The sequence below is a fragment of the Lagopus leucura genome, unplaced genomic scaffold (genome assembly GCF_019238085.1).
Source record: "Lagopus leucura isolate 7727_CA_CO unplaced genomic scaffold, USGS_WTPT01 Super-Scaffold_100002, whole genome shotgun sequence".
NCBI classification, from domain to species: domain Eukaryota; kingdom Metazoa; phylum Chordata; class Aves; order Galliformes; family Phasianidae; genus Lagopus; species Lagopus leucura.
This window is the reverse complement of record NW_024962263.1, coordinates 79,880,621-79,901,941: the sequence shown is the minus strand read 5'-3', so window position 1 is coordinate 79,901,941 and position 21,321 is coordinate 79,880,621. Positions and strand designations below refer to the sequence as shown.

Sequence of the window (21,321 nt, the reverse complement as noted above, 5' to 3'; positions counted from 1 at the left end):
TTCTTTATTCATTACTGATCACCCCATATTCATGTGTCATCCTAATAGATTCTGTGTCAATGAAGAGGACAGTACTAGAGTCTGTACTGTTTGCCATTTCAGTCTGAGGGTACGAGCACTGCAGAAATGTGGCTGGAGAAGTCTCCTCAACTTTTCTTGTCTTTTTCTCTTGTCTTATATTACAGCATGCATATAGAATCATAGAATTAGAAAGGTTGGAAAATACCACTAAGATCATCTAGTCCAACCAGCCACCTACCACCAATATTGCCCACTAAACCATCGGTGCCACATTAGCATGATTCTTGAACACCTCCAGGGACGGTGACTCCCTGGGCAGTGCCTGGCCGCTCTTTCTGAGAAGAAATTTTCCCTAATATCTAACCTGAACCTCCTTTGGCTCAACTTGAGGCCATTCCCCCTCATCCTATTGCTGTTACTTGGGAGAAGAGGCCAACCCTGTCCTCAGCACAGCCTCCTTTCAGAAAGTTGTAGAGAGCAATAAGGTCTCCCTGAGCCTCCTCTTCTATGACTGAACAATCCCAGTTCCCTCAGTCGCTCCCCATAAGATTTGTGCTCCACACCCTTCAAAGCTTTGCTGCCTTCCTGGACACACTCCAGGGCTTCAATGTCTTTCTTGCAGTGAAGGGCCCAAAACTGAGCACAGTACTTGATGTGCAGTCTCACAAGAGCTCAGTACAGGGAAATGATCACCTCCCTGATTCTAACATTTTTGTATTGCACCCAAAAAGCAGCATTTTCCCTGCAAGCCCTATTTGTTCAAAAAGAGATGTGGAAAACCATAACAATCCCAATCACCACACTGCTCCAGGGCAAATCCTTGCCTGGTGACATATTCAGTGCCAAGTGCACTCTCTGAGCATAGTGAGATATGCGTCTTTTTCAATGAGGCAGAAAAGCAGACAGCTCTGGCAGTGATAGCAATGTCCTCATACTATCACACAACTCAGTACAAGGGCTGGCTGCCCATTTATTTCCTCGGTTTTTAGCTCGCATTGAATGTTATGCTCTCAGAGCTATTCTGCTACATCTCTGAACGTGTTCAGTTCAGAGGTGGCAACATCTGAGCAAACACTGGAATAACAGCTTCTCTCATGGAACTGAAAGGAAAGATTTGCTCAGCCAGTGTGCACAATAGCCTTACTTGCTTCTTACTGGGACCACATAGCTATGCTTGTGTACACTTCACCTGAGCTAAAGGCACTATCTCAAAGAGACAGCTACCACACAGCATGGTCAGAGATAACAGCTTTCCCTGGTAAAACATGTAGATACGTCCTAAAAAGCAGTAAGATCTGCTTTGTCCTTCTTCTTACTTTGCATTTGCCTGTGATTTCCAGTACCCGCAAAGGGGAAAATATCCTCCTTTCCCAAGTCCATCAGTTCCAGTGTTCCCTCCTCCAGCTTTTTGCTTCTGGTCTTTGGCAACACAGGAATAGATTTTTAGGAACATTATTTTTTCTATAGCCCTACAAATACAGATTTTTCCAGGTCTGCAATAGGAAGTACTCCAGAACAGGAAAGGAATTTTAAGAAGTAACCTATTTCATTCTCAAGAAATAACTAGTTTGAGTGGTTTGGTTTATTCTCATTTAACTGAATTCTCCCCTTTTACTGATCATCCCACTATGGGCTCTGAAGCTGCAACAGGCATTTTGTTTGCAGCAGGGAGGAGATTGAGTGCAGAAAGAGCTTGTGTGAGGTTCTCTTGAATATGGCCACGGTCATTTATCCACACACCATCCCCAAGTAGAATCACAGAATGGCTTTGGTTGGAAGGGACCTTAAAGATCACCTAGCTCCAACCCCCCGCCATGGGCAGGGCTGCCCCCATCAGACCATGCTGCCCAGGACCCCATCCAGCCTGGCCCTGAATGCCTCCAGGGTTGGGGCATCCACAGCTTCTCTGGGCAGTTGTGCCAGTGCCTCACTGCCCTCTGAGTACAGAATTTCTTCCTAATGTCTAACCTAAAATGAGATTAGAAAATATTTCACAGAGAAATAGTCTGGTATATTTCAGCTGTTTTTCTCTCTGAGGACTCTAATTCCCTTTTCTCTAGTTATTTCATACCTCTCTGCTTGAGTGTAATTCCTTGCAGTTCAGATTTTGTGATTGGTTTCTGGTGTGGGTTTGGTATTCTTCATATGTGATCTCTTCCCACATGGGAAGGAAGGACAAGTGTCATTTCTTACAGTTGATTTTAAGTGAGAAAAATAGTTAAAAAGTACTCGGTATAAATGACCAGTTCAGAAAGGAGTTTGGAGCAAAGTGAAATAGTTGGAACTATTAAAGAAATAGCTCCTCAGATAGCCCCACACGATAACTTTTGTAACTGATCTTTGAATCAAAAATTATTTGCCCTTTTGAAGACAAGTTCTAAAGAACTTACCCTTTCACATAGATATCGCTTGATTTTTGCCCTGTAAAGATATTTTCATCTTCTAGAATTACATCTTCTGTATTCCAAATGATTACCCTCAGTTCATAGCTGAAAAAGAAAAGAAACATTTTGCATAACTAAGATCATGGTCATTGTTTTCATAGGTCTTTGTATGACTACTGGTTGGACACTAATGTAAGCCTCTATCAAATCATGCTTTTATAAAGTGAGAAATGTTGCATTTGTGCAAAACTCTTAAAATAGCACCAGCCTTGGGTCCCTTCTGTTTACAAGAGAGTCAAGTGATAGAATATGGATCGTAGAATCATAGAATAGCCTGAGTTGAAAAGGAGCACAATGATCATCTACCTTCAAGCCCTCTGTTGTGGGCAGAGTTGCCAATCACCAGACCAGGCTGCCCAGATCCACATCTAGCCTGGCCTTGAATGCCTCCAGGGATGGGGCATCCACAACCTCTCTGGGCAACCTGTTCCAGTGCCTCACCACCCTCTGAGTGAGCATGCTGAATGACAGCAGCATCACAGCCAGCTTTGGGGCGATGGAAAATTCCTTGCTTTTTATGTGTTCGTTCCTTTGCAGTTTTCTTTACAAAACTGCTGCAGTGAAACAGGTAAAGCTGATCTGAATGATGTCATCACGGCAGCCTTCAAAACTGTAACTCCAAAAAACAGCTCCATAAGAGGTGCTCTCCAGAAGAAATGGCTAAAATTATTATATTAGGTGCAATTCAGTGCATTTAACAGGAAAAAAAGTACTGTTTAGACATATTTTCACTTAAGTAAGCCCAACCATCATCTTCAAAAGCAAAAGCAAAAAGAATGAAATCTTTGCAATCCTTTCCACTCCCTATATGCAAACACTTCTGGCAGTCATCCAAAGCTCTAGAAGTTTGAACTGAAATTCAGATACTGCAGGTGACATTAAAAAAATCATGTTCAAAAATTTGAGTATGTTTATTTTATGGGCTGTAGAATAATAAAAAAAAGTACGTTTGGGATGGGATAACAAATGATATTTTTTATTATGATATGCTGCCTTGGAAATGAACTCAGTCTCAGATGAGAAACTTTGCAGAGTCACCATCCCTGGTGGTGTTCAGTAACTGAGGAGATGTGACACTGAAAGACATGGTTCACTGGGCATGGTGGGGATGGGTTGATGGTTGGACTGGGTGGTCTTAGAGATCTTTTCCAACCTTAATAATTCCATGATTCTAACTAACTAACTAACTAACTAACTAACGTGGAATGTTTTCACAAATGGTTTGAGGACCTGTGGAGCCTGGAGCCCCTTTTGCTGCAGCAAGAAGACAGATCTAAGCAAAAGGTATAACTCATGTTTGCATGTTTACTTTTTTTCCTCATAGTTAATGATTTGACAGTATTTTTCTATAGCTGTTGTAGACTACAGAAAAGGCAGCAGCAGTTTGTTTTTGTATGTATTATTTGTTTAAAATCTCCTTTTCCTTGGAAAAAAAACCTCTTGTTAAGGAGAATTATAGAAAGTTATGGTCTGAAGAACTCTGGTCTGTAACTAATTGTTACAGATATTCTTGTTTTGGTCAAATATTAGCTTTTATAAAAAGAAAAGAAAAAAAGCAAGTCTTTATTAAATTGTTCCTTGTTCAGACATAAATGAAGCATGAGTCGTATCTGCTGCTGCTTCAGACAGAAAATTCCCAAGAAAGGCTTTGCTAAAGTATAGGAATAAAAGTGACATAGGGTGACCTGAGAACTCTGTTGGTCATTTTTTATTTTTCACTTCCAAGCATAAAACAAGCTTGAAGAGCTATATGTAATACTGAATATAAAGCAGTAGTGTCCATCTGAAATTTGAGAAACTGCTGTCTAATGCTGCTTTAGGTGTTTCTTGATCATCTCTTTGAACCAAGTACTGAAAATCCAATAGGTACAGTACTGCATCACAGTAACGGTCTCACTCAGTTGCTAAGCACATTACATAACTGGAGGAAGTGCTGAAAACAGAATTACTTCTTTCCGTTTTGCAAATGGAAGAGAATAACAAAATTATTGTAGGCTCCTGAAATTTCAATGTGAAAAGAGGGATGTCTTTCTAGAAGAGGTATGGTAGCCTTGGATGTAAAAATCACCAGCAGTTCTTTGACTCATTTAATAAAAGAGACAAAATTAAGCATACTTCTTTGACTACAGTTATGTGAATCTACAAAAACTTCTCTCAGGATCGCAGAAATTTGTTATGATAGTTCTTCTGCTAGTTCTTTCCAGAAACTTAAGACTCAGTCTCTGAAGACTTATGCCACCATGTTTGGAGGAAAGCGTAGACTATTACCCTTTGGGTTTTCTTGGTGAAATGTCCACCGGGGGTCCTGGCAGAGGCATATGTTTTGGAAACATGTCAACCCACATCTGTAAACGACCCTTGAAAAAAAGAAAAACATTTCTGTAACTCTATCTATTGAGACTTTTGAAGGTTTTTAGTGTAATTCTGTATTATAAAACCACTGCTCCCTCTCTAGGCACCAAGCCGTTCATACTCTGTAACGATCTCATCCATAAGCTATCTACACAATGTATTTTTTCATACGTACATTCTAGCAACTGCTCAGTAGTTTGGTGAAGTTGGAATTGAGTTCAAACATTGGTAACTTCAAGGTAAAATCCACACAAAAATAGTGCATAATGAAAATTTAAAAAGAACCAAATACCAAACACGAACAGTGCTTGTGTTAGATTAACAAACTAAAGCTAAATTTAAAATAAGTAAGCTTTGCAGTTATACACTGTGATACTGTACAATGTACAATACTGGATATTTGGGTAGCTCACTGTATACAGATGTGTAACAATTTCCAGGTTGATACTTACAAATTCTCATGTATGGTACAACACCTGAATGCTTTCTCTGCAAGTTTGCAGATAAAAATTGAAGTCACAGTACCTGGAGGAAAGAAAAACTTCTCCTGGGCCTACCATCACCCTACCATCTCTTAACTGCTCTACCTGTTCCATGCCTGGCTTATCCTTATGGTAGAGAGGCCGAGTTTCAATATGCTCTGGGACCAGTTTGTATCCAACTTCAGGGATTTCTTCCCAAGAACGTAAAACCTTTAAGGAAAGATGTTCATACGATTCAACTGGCTCCTCTATAGGAAAAGTAAAACAAAAAGAACAACCAGAACAAAATTAGCATGCCAAACCCCTGTGTAACATGTTCCATTAAGTATTAAATATGGTCATTAAAAGTCAAATTAAAAGGAAGATTTTATGTACCTCAGTTAAGGAGAGTCTTAAAGCGCATTTAATTCTTGTAAATGAGTGTACTTACTGTGATAGAACAGTAGAACTTAGGCAACAGTTTTTTTATGCATACAGCAAATCATTTCACAAGAAATTATACCTATAGCTTTGGTTTGCCTTTGGGTGGTAACAGCAAAGATTCCCCTGGAGAACCAAAGCACACATCAGGGGAAGAGCAGCAATGTGAGGGCTGAAGGCCATGGGCAAGGACTCATCTTCTGAGCAGTTCAGCTTCGCCAGCTCCCTCAGCCTGGAGGAGGGCATTTCAAGGAAGGAGCAATCTTAATAGTGCAGGTAATGTGGTTATTGAAAAGGAGAAGAGGCCTCCTGAGCCCTTGAGCCTCTCTCCCTTTTTGTGTAGATTCCCCTGGAGATTTGAAGCAGGATGTCTCACTTTTCCAAGAGTGCTGCTATTTAAGAGTTGCTGGTAGATTACAAAAGATTTGATTTGGATTTAAACAACATTGAACCCTTCCTAATGGTACAGCAAGGAAGGATTACTCTCTGGTTCTGAGTCTTCACTCCCTTTTTCGCAGTAGCACGTATTTGAGATGTGATATATTTCATCTAATTGTATCCAGCTAGGGCAAGGTCTTTAGCATCTGCTACTCAGTCGTGGCCCAGTGGGCTATTGAGACAGATTATTCCTTGAGAACCCATTCTGTCTGTCACAGGCACCTTTCTAAAGACTATTCTCACATCTTCTGAAGAGATGCTTTTTGTTCTTACTGGCTACAAGCAGTCCTAGACTGCCTTGGAGTAGATATCTAACTTCCATACTTCTAGAGCAAAGTTAAATTATTCTTTCTCTTACTATTTAAATCTGGATGAAAGTCCTTCAAGTATTGTTTTCACCACCTGCAAAGTAGAAATGTTACTGCTTCCCCTTTTCAGTACTTCTCTAAATCTCAAATCTGTGACCTTTTTTTGTTTTATAGGCCCAAGTGATGAACAACAGAAGGACTCAGCAGGAAATAAGGACCCAGATGGACCTGTCAGAACAGCAGTTTGGTTAAAAAGTGTGTAGAAAACTGTGTGCAGCTATTTCTTTACAATATGATGAAAAACTTGTGTGCAAAAGCTTTACAGGATATGGAATTCACCATCTGGTTCTGTATTTCATTTTTTTTTAGCTTTCATCATTTTGTTTGACACGGATTGTTCTGGTTCTCGTTTTACTGAACCAGATTTTGATCTAGATCAGGGAGTCACATTTGTTCATGTTCCAGTGAGGAAAACAAGCAGCAATCTTGGAAACTCTCTCAGGCCAACAAACTGAAAATGGACCAGCACTTCTCTCTGTAACAGTGCTGCATGAGCAGCATTCCACTGGAGGAGTGAGCTATATTTTTTCTGATGCCAAAAGGAATTTGCTCCAAGATGAATAAACACGGAGAAGTGAGGAGAATGTTCTCTACTATCTCCAAGACTACTTCCTTTGGTTCCAGCTTGTCTTCATCCTCACTGCTCTTTTCCTTACTCTAAGGACAGTACATAGATACATAGCACAAGAAGTTCCTGGCTATAGGTTTACTATATTAGTCAAAGAATGATAAAGTACTTCATTACCATTCTCATCTTCAGTGAAGACTGTCTGTCCCTTGAAGACTTTTGTTCCTACTTGTATCTCTCCTGGCCGCATGAAAGGCCCATTTATTCTGTTGTCCTTACACAGCTTAGTGAGGATCTCACTTGGCTTGGTTGCATCTCGCCATGCATTGTACCCTTCTCTGCAAGGAGGGAACAGAATTGAGAGAAATAGCTGAGATTTTCCCTCAGAAAAATGGGCAGCCAAGAGAAGAGAAGGGAAGGACTAGAGATTATTCTTTGTTCTACCTGAAGGATTCAAATGTACATGTTTATCTCCAGAATGACATTTAAGGAAGATGCATTCTGTTGCTCCCTTGTGCAGAGGGAGAAGCTGAGATTGTCTGGGGCCTGGAACAAGGACATAAAGAAATACTTCATACTACAGCTAGCAAGGGCTTGGGTTTCAGTCTCTTTTTTTTTTACATTTTCCACATTTTGTAGATAAAATAGTGAAACGATCGTGGAACAAGAACCCCAAATTCTCATCTCTAAGGCAAATGCCCCACCCCAGGGCAATGGGGTTATTTTAGTTTGTTTTTCTCCATACTGATTAATCTTTGCACACAACAGCAACCTTGAGAGTCCAGCTGCGTGATTGGGATCAGGAGCTCAGTGTCACTGCCTTGTGAGTCATTTTCACTACAGTGGCCCTATATGCCTGTCCAGAGGCAATTTATGAAGCAGATACGCCATACAGAAGCTGTTTATTACCTAAAACACTTGGTGAACAAACAGTGTTGTTAATTTTAAACTACTCACTTCCTGCTTAGGCTGACAGGTACGTAGAGCTACTGCTAAGCTCTGTGGTGGAACTTAATTAAAATACCTCCTGTGACTTTTGTCCTGGAGAAATTTTAATTTTTGGCCACATCTGGAATTTCTTCTTCAAAACATTAATTCACCACATGCTGCTCTCTGTGGCTGTCTGAAGAGGTACTTACATTTCATAGCGACTTTGTAACCCACAGGTAGCTCTATGCCTGCTGTAGAAACGATTTTCCAAATCAATTTTAGTTTCTCCGATCAGATCATCAGTTCCCACAAAGTCATGGTCATAGATCAGAACTGTAAGCAAGGAATCCTTGGGAAAAGTAGCCTGGATTTCAAATGACCTATGGCAAAAATTGGGAAGAACATGAAGTCAAATTAGTTTTGATATCTAAAAAAGTAACTTAATGAATATAATGTGAATAATGTGTGGATAGTTTGCTCAACTTGCAAATTTTCTCTTCTAATAAAAAACGGATTTTTTTTTGCTTGTATTTTTTGTTTTAATGAAATGTCTGAATATACTGGAAACATACAGTGCAAAATACTTTTATTCCACTCCCCTACCACCTCCTGTGCTGTTCTAAGATTGTTCTCACCTATAATAGACAGAACAATGGCAAGTAGTGGAACTGTTGCAAAGATTTTTCCTTAATCTATCATAGATGAACACATAGAAATTATGAAGCTAAAGAAACTGTATATGTGACAGTTTTTATACACTTTTCAGAATCTTCAAAAGGCTTTAAAGGAATACATGAGTCTTTTCTGTTTTATTCCATACCTGCTGGATTAAATATTGAATATAGGATTTGGGGACACAAAACGATCAGGTAAAAGCTTCACAACAATTAAAAAAAGGAAGAAAGGAAAAAAGCAAAAACAAGAAGTCTCTTTTCATTGAGTGCAAATTTTAAGGGATAAGAATAATTGTTGTGAGATATTTTGATAAGCTGGAAGTATACTTAAGAGGGGTTTGATAAATTGTTGGAAGATAGGATATCTGCATCAGCACATCACTGGCTCCAGATTCCTCTGAAGAAAAACTGATTGCTGTCAAATTTTATCTCAAAGTTTCTTCTCGGAGTGACCAAAGTCTAATCTGTAGCAACAACAGAGCAATTTTGGAAGGAAAGAGAAGTTTAGGAAAGCTCTGGGGTTGCTCTGGGGTTGTTGATGCTCTGCTGACCAGGATTGTTAACGATGGTGAAAGTTGATTACCATGACTGATACTACTGCTGTAGAACACTTGCTGGGCAGTCACTCCACTACAGCTTCTGGTAGCAGCAGCAAGTATTATTCAAGTGAATTAGCCAGTTCTTATCTAAGCAAATATAGTAGTGATTTCCCTTCTATCTATATGCATCTATAATCTTCAGCGTTTAGCAAAATGAAGGCTCAGCCTTTATTTTGCTAAACCCTGAAGATTATACCTCTACTAAAGGAGAGCTTCAGTCACAGAGACTGAGATGGTGTGCAGTGGAGGGATCACTCTTTTCTTGTCTTCTTTCTCTTTTACTTCAAGTCTCTGCTGTTGTAGACTCGACCCTAGTGTGACTAATTAGGCTTTCAGTACAACAGAGTACAGTTTCTCTGTCTTAATGTTCTTCTAGATCACCTCCATCCCAACTCAAAACATTGTAATTCATCTTAAAACAAGGAAACTTACTGTAATAAAATGATGGCTATTGGAATTAACAACATTAAGTAAGTATAACACCTTGATAATATTAATTTGATGTTTTCTGAGAGTCTGAACCCCCATTCAGAAGACCGGGGCATGTTAAAACTAGTCCTTTAATGATGACATTTATTTAGCATTCTGTTCAACCTGAAATGGAAACAGATTTTGAAATCACACTCTTCTGTGCATATTTATTTCCCTTTAAACTTTGTATTAATTTGCTGAGACAAGATTATTTGTTGCTTCACTTCCTCTTATGCATCACTTCAAGAAACCTTTCACAGATTGCATTTCAAGATGAATTGATTGTTATGAAAATGAAATAATTTGTAATTATACAGGGTGACATAAATTTTCAACATTTTAATTAGTAGAACTGTCAAACAGGCTGACATCAGCATACAACAAACACTTTGTAATGGTTATAGCAAGACAAGGGACAAAAGAGAAACCTCCAATGAAAATGAAAAGAAGCCTTCACTGACCTTCCAAACACTGGGTTCAGCTGCTTGGGAATGTAGTTTTCTCTATCTTTAATTTCTGTGTTGCCCAGTCTCAGCACAATGTAGGGATCTGACTTGCCATCTGGATCAGCTGGGCTGAGGTTAAATGCCTGTTAGGAAGAAAGACTACAACCTCAGGAAGCTTTTCTAAACGTAATATGGTCACAGCACAACTCTGTGGGTTCCCTGCCTGGTTCGCACATGCTCTGGGGATTCAGGAGCCTTAGTTTGTTAATTAGTTTGTTATTTAGTATTTCAAGTTGGGAAAAGAAAATTTGGATGAGAGGAGGATTTCCAAAGATGGAGCAGATGGAAGTATAGTGCTTGTGGTGGCAATGGTGATAAGGAGATGGTTGGACTAGATGATGTTACAGTAGATGTTACTAGATGATCTTACAGGTCGTTTCCAACCTTGTGATTCTATGATTCTATGATTCTATAATCTCTAAGATGGGAAAAGAGATAGGCAAGAGAGTCAGTGCTGAGGAAGAAGCTGGCTGCAATAGTGCAGGCTGGATTCAGAAAAGGTTTCCCAAAAAGAGTGGATGAGATCCTTGGACAGTGCAGTACAAGTCCTCTTTATATCAAGGAAATAACGCAATCACTTCTTACTCTTCAGTTTTGTCACTGTCTTGTTGTATGGCATACTTTCCTTCCTTGGTCACCTGCAGCTCTTAAATACCAGCTCTTTCTGTTTCATTTCTCACATTGCACTCCCTCATTATCTTGTCATCTCTATTTTTATGTCTTTCTCTTTCCCATACTTTTTCTATAATATCTACTACTCTGACTACACCCAACACACAGCTCTTACAAAATGCTATTTTCCTCTTCACTGAGAAGGCTATATTTACATTTGTGTGATTTTGACACAACTCTACTGATTGAGACTTACCAAATTCGCATAACGTGTCTAGAAGAACTTGTCTATTATATGTTACTTTTACCCCCCGCCCTTTCAGTTGTAACAAATAAAGTGATTCTTCTGTCTTGTGATTCATCGTGAGGAATGTGGAAAGTTTCATATTCTGAACGCTCTTTTCTACAGCATGAAACGTTGTCTAAAATAACAATAAAAAACTACCACGCGGATGAGGACTTTCAGAAGCTTCAGAGCAAAACACTGGAGCTAAATCAAGTTGAAAAGCATCATCCCAGTTACTTCTGGGTTAAAAGAGCAGCTATCTACTTACTGCCACAATATACACCCTGATAAGGACATTGACGGAATGGTTTGGTGGTATCCCTTGCAGGATGTGGGGCTGCCCTCCGTCCAGCAAGCTGCCATCCTCATGACTTGGGTATATGCAGAAGGAGCCCTGGTAATACAGGTAATACACTGTCCTTATCTATCCTCCAAAACAGATCAAGTGCAATGCAGAAATGACCCTTCAAATGCAAGCAAAACATCATGCAGCACATTCTGCAGCACATACATACACACATCATGTTTTGTGGAACCACTCCAAAGGAACACAGGATTCAGTGTGCTGAACATCATCTGTTAAAATGCTTTTCCTCTATAACATCGTACTCATTTTACCTAGATGACTGCAAGAAATACATGCATGCTCTTAGATGTCCATTTTATTATTTAAAGACCTCGGGATGCTCTAGGTCTGTTTTTCTTAGTATTAATACTGTATATACAAGATTTTGATCTTGTCTACATATTTGCAAAATGATAATTACAGTGAGACAGTTTCACAGCAGTGTGACTGGAACCCAGCTTGCCATATGTTTTTGAAGTCACGTTACAACTCATATAAATCAATATTAAGTCATGCTGCTAAGTAGCTCATACAGCCTGAAAGCAATTGGTAAGTCATTTGAACAGAAATTTGCATTGCAAAGTAACAAAAGTATCAGTGAGTTTAATCAATTCCTCTGAAGTACGAAGTGCTTGGAATTCTACTAATATTATTCAGGCTTTGAACTGCATTTTCAGATTGCCTAATGGTGCTCTGGATGAGACCATGCAATTGTTTTCACATGGAGCATATAAAAGGGCCTCCAGTTAAACTATTCAAAATAACATATAAGGAGATGTGACTGGCAGTGTAGTAACAGAAGTTGCATAAATGGAATCTGAACGACATAAAATGTCTCTTGTCCTCTCCTATGATTTAAAACATTTTGTATTCCTTGTTTCAAATCATCAGTGAACACTTGGTCCTGGATGCTACTTTCATCTATTGGAAAAGGAAAAATATGACTGGATCCAATAAAAGAGATGACTCTACTTATAACAGACTACAATTACTCCTTTCTTGCATTTCTGATACGTCCAAAATGCACATGAAAACATACAGTCTCTAAATTATTACCTATTTAACATGAGAGCTCACCTTAAATTTTCCTATTATTCTGTCTTCAGAGTCGGCATGAACTTCATCATTAGATTTTCCTCTTAAGAGTTGGAAAGTTTTCACCCAATCCTCAAAGTTATTAAATTCACTCTCCAAGTCTCCTTCATAAATCTTTGAAAATAAAAGAATGCTTATTTTTTTTTGTGGTGCAGTGAATATATTTATAGCAACTTTTTTTATTACAGGATGATTTAAAATCCATTTTGATTCAAACTACAGATTGTAATAACACCAAAGTTTTTGCAAAACTCCTTGAGGGAAAAAAAAGTTAATTCCCAACTTGAAACAGGAACAGTTTTGTCCTCAATCAAAGTCTTTCTGAAGGACTGAAAACAGCACATTAATGCAGTGGGTTGAAGTGGCTCTTGAAGAGCCACAATGAACATTTAATAAGTACTGATGTAGGGGAAAAACAGTGTGGATGCACTGCTTACTCTCTGCAGTGTGCCTTTGATGTACTGATGCTTTTTAACTGCTGTTCAGTATCACATGAGAGCAAAGTAGACAACAATAAAGTGCCATGGGGACAGAGCTTTAGGACAGGTGACAAGATCAAACTGTTTAAAAAAAACATTCTTTTCCTCCTATCCTGTAGTTTATGAAGCATTATTCAGTGTGAAAGAGAAGGGGTTAGCTTAATTATCTCCCAAAATTTGGAAACAGCAGTTTCAAATTTCCCTTTATTCAGCTAGAATGTAATCCAAAGTGTCCTAACCTTTTCATATCTCCTCATCTCTTTGTGACTTATATCTTTTTCTTTGAATTCCTTCTGTCCTTACCCAACCAACGCAAGCTAGACATTACCACCTCAGCAGGGAAGGTGCACTGGCAGTTGCAGTAATGTTCTCTACACTCTTTTTTAAGTCATCCTTAATAGGTTGTAATACACTATTACTGCATGTGTTATATTGATGTCAAAGTGTCTGAAATAAATTTGTTTGGCTAAACTCTGTCCCTGGGGTTAAGTGAATTCAAACAGACTGAATAGCAACCTTATTTCTCTCTCACCTGCAGTGTTGCTAGGTTTGGAGTTGTTTCTTGCTGTTTCCTTTTGAATGTCTTATCCTTCTTTTTGTTTGGCTCCTCTTCTACGGTCAGCGCAATATAGTCTGAAGTTTGCTTACCTGCAGAGATTTCATGACATCATGTAGGTTTCTGCTCAGTAATGCATATCAAGTTCTCCAGATAAAAACGCAAAATATGTTTTGAAGATTCCCCCCTTTCTCGTTCCTCATTCATCCTTCTGCTATGAAGCAGAAGATCCCCTCTTTTCCCAGTACTGCAGACAGAGATGTGGCAATTCATACTGTCTGTGGCTGACTATCTTCATGATTAGCTTGGTGGACAAAGAATGATGATGTCCTGCACAACTCCTTCCCTGCTGGCCACCTCCCAGAACACTGTTGCTTTTTCTCTCACTCCTCACAGATCTTAACATCTTTCATATAACATTTAGTGCCTATTTCTGGCCAATTCTTTTAGGAATTTTGTGCAAAATAATTTCTCCTGAACATGATCAACAACTAAAATTTAACAATTATGAAAATTACAAATATGATCATGGACTCTATCAGCAGAATCTGTTCCTTTATTATTGATCCTTAATTGGATTCAAAATTGAGAGAAGCTCCTTTTCTGTTACAAATGCAGTATAAGATTAGGATAATGTTCATTTTCTATCATTATAATTTTGACATTAAAAATCTTTGAGCATAGTACTGGAACGACAAAAAACTCACGTTTAGCCAACACTATTTGTGAAATTTTAACCTACTCACCATTTGATCATCTGTAGAGGAAAGAATCCCCTATACCAGCAGACTTCTGTTATCAGACATTAAAGGTTAGCAGTAAAGCAACAGATAATAACAGTTTTAGAAATACAAAATAATAGAAAAATGCAAAGAATTTACTTACAGTCTTCCCCCTCACTGGGAAAAATTTCTTTCATCTTTTCAAGGAAAAAGAAAAGACAATGCACAAACTCCTCAGTATGAATGCAATATCAGATTCATCTAGTTTTACGTTATGAGTTAGGGCTTACTGCATGACTTACTTTTTGCATTTTGAGCATGGATGCATAGTATTTTGACCACCAGTCAATAACATTCTCAGCTGATTCATCTGCAATTGTTCTTTTTTTCCTCTTTGTTGACCGTCGCAAGGATTTTTTCCTGTCCTACCGAAGAATTCACAATTGAACTCTAGAACGGATTCAAGTTAATCCCTTATACATGACATCAAGAATGAACAGATGTATATGGGAAAAAATCTCCACCTCCAAGAGCCACGTAAAATGCAGTATGAATTAGCATCTCTGTCTTTTATTCCAAGACACTTCATGATGGTCATCGTATTAATAAAGCAATCCCTGTGTTACCTACTTATGATGCCAAAATTTTGAATATTAGAGATTCTGTGAAAGAATCAATCCATACAACAGGTAAGAATACAGAGTCATAAGTAATAACATTTTAAAGGATATAAACATGCAGGTACAAATTTCATTTTCCTAAATATTCTAAGAACTCTTCACTGCCTTTTGAAGATCAGATCAGCTGTTTTCTTCATTAAAAGCGAACAAACAAGCTAAAAATTAAAAACATGCAGCAAATCTTAGTAGCTTCATTGTTGTTTAAGAAGCCTACGGCCTTCTCAAGTAGATTCATCCTACACCCTCATGGAGAACTGTTTATTTGGTTGCAGGAGTAGGATCATGCATAGAAAGTAGGGATAATATCTAATATGAAATGGAGAGTTAATTTACAGATTTCCCTCTAGGAATCCTTTCTTACTATATTTGTTATAATACATTAAAATTGATCTGTAAGAAATGAAAGATTCAGGGGGGGTGTACATGTAGGTATGAGAAACTCCTTCATTTTTCTTGACCTCCTAACTATGAAGGCTTATGGAAGCATCTCATTGAATCATCGTGGTTTGAAGAAACATGCTTTGTGCAGCTGCAGAAATAACATGTGAAAGGAAACTCATTCCTGTGGCCTTTAGTTTTGCTAATAAACCAGTGACTGTGGTGGCAAAAACTGCAGAGAAATGAAGAATATGTACGCATGAACAAAATATAATGTTCATGTTATATACTGTACAGTAATATAATGTTATAATAATATAGTACAGTGCACATACTGTACAGCACGGGCCGTGCTGGCAATAACTGCCTTGCTTCTTTGTGCTTTTCTAACTTTCATAACTGTCTCTTTATATCCACACACTACAGCTTCATACTTCAACTGTAAAATGTTTTGAAAACAGACTTTCCTCTCTATTTGTATACAACATCTAACACAATGTGACTTTCATCCATGCTTACACACCATCAACATAGAAACAGTTGTTCATAGTGACAATTTTGTAATTAAGTAGATCATTCAAGACCAGAAGCAAAAATCCTACTGTAACAGTACCATGGGATGAGCACAAAAGGGAAGAAAGGCAGTATCTATTAATGGAATGAATTAAATTACATGGAGTCAAAGCAGCATTGATAACCAGTCTTATTAAGGTCCAGTCAGAAGGGTGGGTGCTAACGTTAGAACCCAGAATTTCTAGTAAGTTGTTATCTCGAAAATACCATTCTACTGCTACAACATCTAAGGATCTGGCTAATCCTGAGTTCAAACAAGACATTACCATTTTATAAGGAAGGGATGAAGTCTGCAAGACTGCAGCAGACAGCTGGCAGTGTCAGTGATACTTACCTTCTGTTTTCTGTCTTTCTCTGGTTCAGAGATGGAGTGCTCTGGTTCAGCAGCAGGAGGTGTTGCAGGACCTGGTTCTAGCTCTATCACTGTACATTTACCCTGCTCCACCTCAGCGTAGATGTGATCAGCTAAACAAGGTTCCTGGGATAAGTCAGGAGGCTGGGATGACTCAGGTGAAGCTGAAATTAAAACTTTGCAGCTTAGGTAAGATTCTGCTAGAAATGCTATCATCACATATGATGATGGACAAATCATTCAGTGTTTGCCTCTATGCTAAACTCAATAAAACAAACCTAAGTATGTACCTGGTGTGAAGCCTCTGAGCAGCTGCTTCACTATTTTCACAAAACACTGCTTAGTCTTTCTATTTGGGATCTGGTTTGTTCGTTTACCTTTCTCTGTTTCTGCAATATCAAGTCTGCTTGGTGTGGCTTGAAGATCCAACTGGGGCTTAAATAGGAATTGCTTAAGGCAATTGATGGTGTGTGTTCCAACAAGAGTGCTCCTCCCAAAAGCTCTCCAGTCAACTACGCAGATGCTTAGTGGGGGATGCAAGAGTTCATTTTCTGGCAGTTCCTAGTGGAGAAGGACAGACAGCAGTATGAGACGTGCTAGAGAATATAGCTCACCTGTCACATATTTGTGATGCACCTCAGTGAGGTTGACACTTTTCCCTCCTTTCTCCACCACATCTATTTAGTAACTCAAAGACAAAATGCATACAGCACAAGCAACATAATTCTAGCCACAGGTTTCTGCAATATCTGATGTAAAGTTCCAGGGAGATGATGAAGTCACTGTCCCCAGAGGCGTTCAAGAACAGGGTAGATGCAGTACTGAGGGACATGACTTAATGGGTATGGTAATGGTGGGTTGATGATTGGACTAGATGATCTCAGGTTTTTTTTCCCCCAATCAATTATATGATTCTATGAAATCCTTGTCCTTAGAATACAGAGCAAGCCATATGAACTTTCTTACATAGTCCAGTTGCATGCTGTCATAAGCAAGCATATCTTGTAAGGTTAAATGAGGAGAATCAGGAATGTTCTAAGTGAGTGAACATAGTACTGGAGACTGTGAGTCCTAATGCCACCACTGCTTTGCCCAAAGCTATTAAACCTGCTTGTCTTAGCCTGCCCAACCATGAGATGGGAACACTGTGGTTGCATGTTTTACAGAATGAGTTACAACAGGGAAAACAGCTCTCTGGGACATGTGATATACAATGGAAGGTAAAAATGCTGCAGTAATTGTAGTTCAATATCCAAGGTAATGTTTTTATATTCTTCTGACTTATAAATAAACTTTCACCTTCGTTAATGCTGCCAAGCAGAACAAATTGGACACAATATTTTTTCTGATGTTGACCTTTGCCTACTGAAACTACTAGCTCTTACAACTCAGGAAATACGCCATAATTAAATCACCAGACCATAGCAACAAAGGTTATAATGTGAAAAGGTCCAGAGTTCATGAGCAAGAAATGAACAATCCTATGAATAGTCCAGTAAGACACTGGGGCAATTAAATGAATTGAAATAAAAAAAAAAAAAAAAAAAAAAAAAAACAGAGCTGTACCCTGAAAAAATGGGAGATAAGGAGGAAAAACGTTCTAAAAGCAGCCGTTACCTGCCAACAAGATCCATTCTATCAGTAAAAACCTGATTGCAAAGTATTTCCTTGCCTACTTGAGACATAACGAGTAATATCTTTTTCTTTTATCACACATTTGTAGCAGCAGTCTTTTTAAAACACCTTCAAATCATTATCTTTTTCCCTGAGAACTGGCGTGCCTTAGTATTTATGCAAGAGACAGAGGAAATAATTTGACAGGAAAAGAGGGAAATTAGTAATTAACACCTTGCCTAGAGAGAGTGGATAGTCGAGAAGCAGCATACTGTACGCACCACTTCAAACCAGTCCGCAAGGACATTGAAATTGGGATTTTTCTTGTAGCTCTGGATGACAGAGGATTTCACTCCTCTTCCTGCACACTCAATGAAAACTTGGGGACGATCAACAGAGAGAAGCTGGACTTTCTTAAGTTCTCGAACACCCCAGAACAGGACCTGTGGTGGGCAGAGAAGAACATCAGTTGCCCAATGAGATCCCTCAATCAGTAGGAAGTCACTGCTGGGATCCCATCCCCTTGTATCCACTTGGGAATGCAGTACTGCTGGTTAGAAAAGAAAACAGCAAACAAGAAAACTCCGTAACCTAAATCTCATAACTATTATCCATCATGTTTATGGTGGAAATTAAAGTTAATGCAGGCAGTAATATTGGATTATTATCAAGGATTTATTACCAACAGCAACTGATCATGAATGGTGATGTCATACTTTCAGAAGGGCAAAGGGACTATCAGTCTGAACAGCAGAGTCTTGGTTTGTTTGAGGTGTCTGAGCTCTTGGAGAAGTAAAAATTCCCAATATGAGCAGAGGTGATTAACAGAGGTTTGCCAGCTGAGCTGGCCATTACATCTGCAGTAGATAGCATGAAGCCTCCAAGAAGCTTCTTTTGAAGAACTACGATCCTGATCTGGAAGACAAAGAGGAGACTGGATCTATGAATGAGGGGTCTGCAGGAAAAGTGGGACTATACAGGACACACAGGAGGAACCTGAAAGATAGGGCTGGGCAACGAGGGATGTTTTCATTACAGTTGGCGAGGGAAGCCATGAGTCTTATGACACTGAAAAGATTATTGGGACCAAAAGGGACCATGAGGGACTTTGTGGACAGATTGAACACTAGCAGGGCTGGAGATATGTGTAAGTCTCACCAGGCCCATTAAAGCTACTTCAGTGACAGAGGGTGAGGACCAGTGAGATTCTACTCTACTGCCAGGAGTTCCAAGTTGAAATGCAATGTCTCTGTGGCCGTTTCTACTACTGTAGGATATAGATCATGAGATCTTGACAAAAACAGTTATCTTTATCTGGTGTTGTCATTTCCTTGCTAGAATATGAATTCGTGATTCATATTCTACTAAATTCACAGTTCAACCACAAGTCTGTTCTGGTGGCAAACTATCCAGATCCATATGTAATTTCCCTGATTTTAAGGTGCAATCATTTACAAGCAGGCAGAAGACAATACTTGATTGAAATATGGGAACCAATCATGTCATTCCTATAGATCAGAATTTTAAAGTCATCATCACAGGTAATTAAAACTTTACAGTTCAGTAATAGAATAAAAGAAGCTGAGATTTGCAAATGGATATATTCTAAGTGACTCACCTCTACTCTGTACTTGCTTAAAACAGGTCGAATGTTGGCTGGAACTGGATAGATCTGGCTAACATCTGGTGGATCCACAGGAGGAAGTCTGTCTGGATCAGAGTCAGGAATCTGAAAAATTCAGCAGTCATGTATCAGGCCAAGTTTCGGAAGAATGAAAACAGTATCAGAAGCATCCGTGTTTAGTATGTTGAACACATCTATCTGATGCAGTTTTGCACAACATGTTGCAAAACAGACTGGTTGTGATGAAAGAGCAATGTGACTTGGATTGCTATCTGTCCTGCTGTGATGCTAAAACACTTGGCAGGGAGTGTGTTCAATAGATTGGGGTTATGCACCTTGCTGGAAATAATACTCTCTGCTGTCATAACTAGACGTAGTCTGCCCTAAAGACATGCATCCATCAAAGTATGGTAATTCTATTTACTAAAAATGAAAAGCATGGTAATTCTATGTCATAAAATTTTTGCACAAAACTGCCTAGAAGACTTTCACAGGAAAAGTATAGATCTTATTCTAGCTGAAAAAGGTTGGTGTACAGACAGTCCACATGAGCTAAGCTATACATTTGCCAGCCAGAGATAATGCTAGCGCTCTTCAGCATTATACTTAAATGTAATAGTACTGCACCACAGCATGCTGTCAGCTTTTTAGAACTTGTAAACTACATACGGCTTCTGGGATAAACACACTCTCTGGAGAGCTTCATCACTCCCAGGCTAACTTGTCGCTGTTGAAAGGTGAAGCATCTGAGAAATAGTTCTCAAAAGACCTGTAAATTTGAAGTCTTCTGCTTGTTTTAACCCGGCCATCTGCATGTGGAGATATATACTGTTGCTTGGGAGTTTAATATGCCTAAGGGAGAAATTATTTGTTCCCCAGAACCTCATAGGTGAAAGAGGAGATCGGTGGAAAGCATGTCTTGTAGTATAGGAACAGGTTGCCCAGAAAGCACTGGAACAGGTTGCTCAGCAAGGCTGTGGATCCCCCCTTCCTGGAAGCATTCAAGGCCAGGTTGGATGGGGCTTTGAGCAACCTGGTCCAGAGGGTCCCTGCCTGTAGCAGGGGGTTGGAACTAGATGATCTTTGAGGTCCTTTTCAACCCAAGCCATTCTATATTCTATGATTCTATAGCACTTGCAGCATAAACTAGTAATAACATAAAAGCAATAATTCACGTTAACATGCTTATGGCTATGGCTATGGATTCTTACTCTTAACTGTAAGAGTCCAAAGCAAATCACTGTGTAGATTTCATGGAGCTTAAGACCAGAGATATAGGCCTTGTTTTCTTCCAATATATCTGGTTTATATCAGTCACCTCTGTGCTGACGTTTAAAAAGCCAAACAGAAACACACAAATTTGTGAACAATACCTGCCTGGCTAGAAAGACAGCTGTTTGGCTTTAATTACAGTTGCTCCAGTTTTTCATTCTCAATAAATTGACACCTAGCATTCCAAAAATTGTTTGACAATAGGTTATTGATCCATATAGTACTATGAAAAACATAGTAAACGAATAAGAGAGGCAAAGACCACGTGTACTAGAACATATATCAGATACTATGCCCCTATATATAATTTGCCTCTCTTTCATTGTGCTATTTGACTTGTGTACTAATGACAAGTGATCAAGAAAAGTATGCTCATGTATATACAGTGTCTAATGAAAATGTAATTTCTAAACTGCTCAATTTATTATTGTTTTCATTAAACTAGAAAATGCTTAGCTA

At 38.9% G+C, this 21,321-nt stretch overlaps 1 protein-coding gene across 1 annotated transcript in view; it reads right to left on the bottom strand.

Annotated features, from left to right (window-relative positions):
* FER1L6 (fer-1 like family member 6) overlaps window positions 1–21,321 on the bottom strand; it is a 65,427-nt gene that overhangs the window by 6,235 nt on the left and 37,871 nt on the right. Inside the window, exons 23-37 of the mRNA XM_042870006.1 lie at window positions 19,585–19,695; window positions 18,248–18,409; window positions 16,730–16,913; window positions 16,335–16,516; window positions 14,672–14,794; window positions 14,533–14,566; window positions 13,624–13,739; window positions 12,595–12,726; window positions 11,440–11,565; window positions 10,229–10,356; window positions 8,233–8,403; window positions 7,271–7,431; window positions 5,405–5,547; window positions 4,734–4,822; window positions 2,412–2,510 (exon numbers count right to left, since the gene is read on the bottom strand). Of these exons, the coding sequence (XP_042725940.1) occupies window positions 2,412–2,510; window positions 4,734–4,822; window positions 5,405–5,547; window positions 7,271–7,431; window positions 8,233–8,403; window positions 10,229–10,356; window positions 11,440–11,565; window positions 12,595–12,726; window positions 13,624–13,739; window positions 14,533–14,566; window positions 14,672–14,794; window positions 16,335–16,516; window positions 16,730–16,913; window positions 18,248–18,409; window positions 19,585–19,695 (1,961 nt within the window). The remainder of the gene's footprint in view (window positions 1–2,411; window positions 2,511–4,733; window positions 4,823–5,404; window positions 5,548–7,270; window positions 7,432–8,232; window positions 8,404–10,228; window positions 10,357–11,439; window positions 11,566–12,594; window positions 12,727–13,623; window positions 13,740–14,532; window positions 14,567–14,671; window positions 14,795–16,334; window positions 16,517–16,729; window positions 16,914–18,247; window positions 18,410–19,584; window positions 19,696–21,321) is intronic.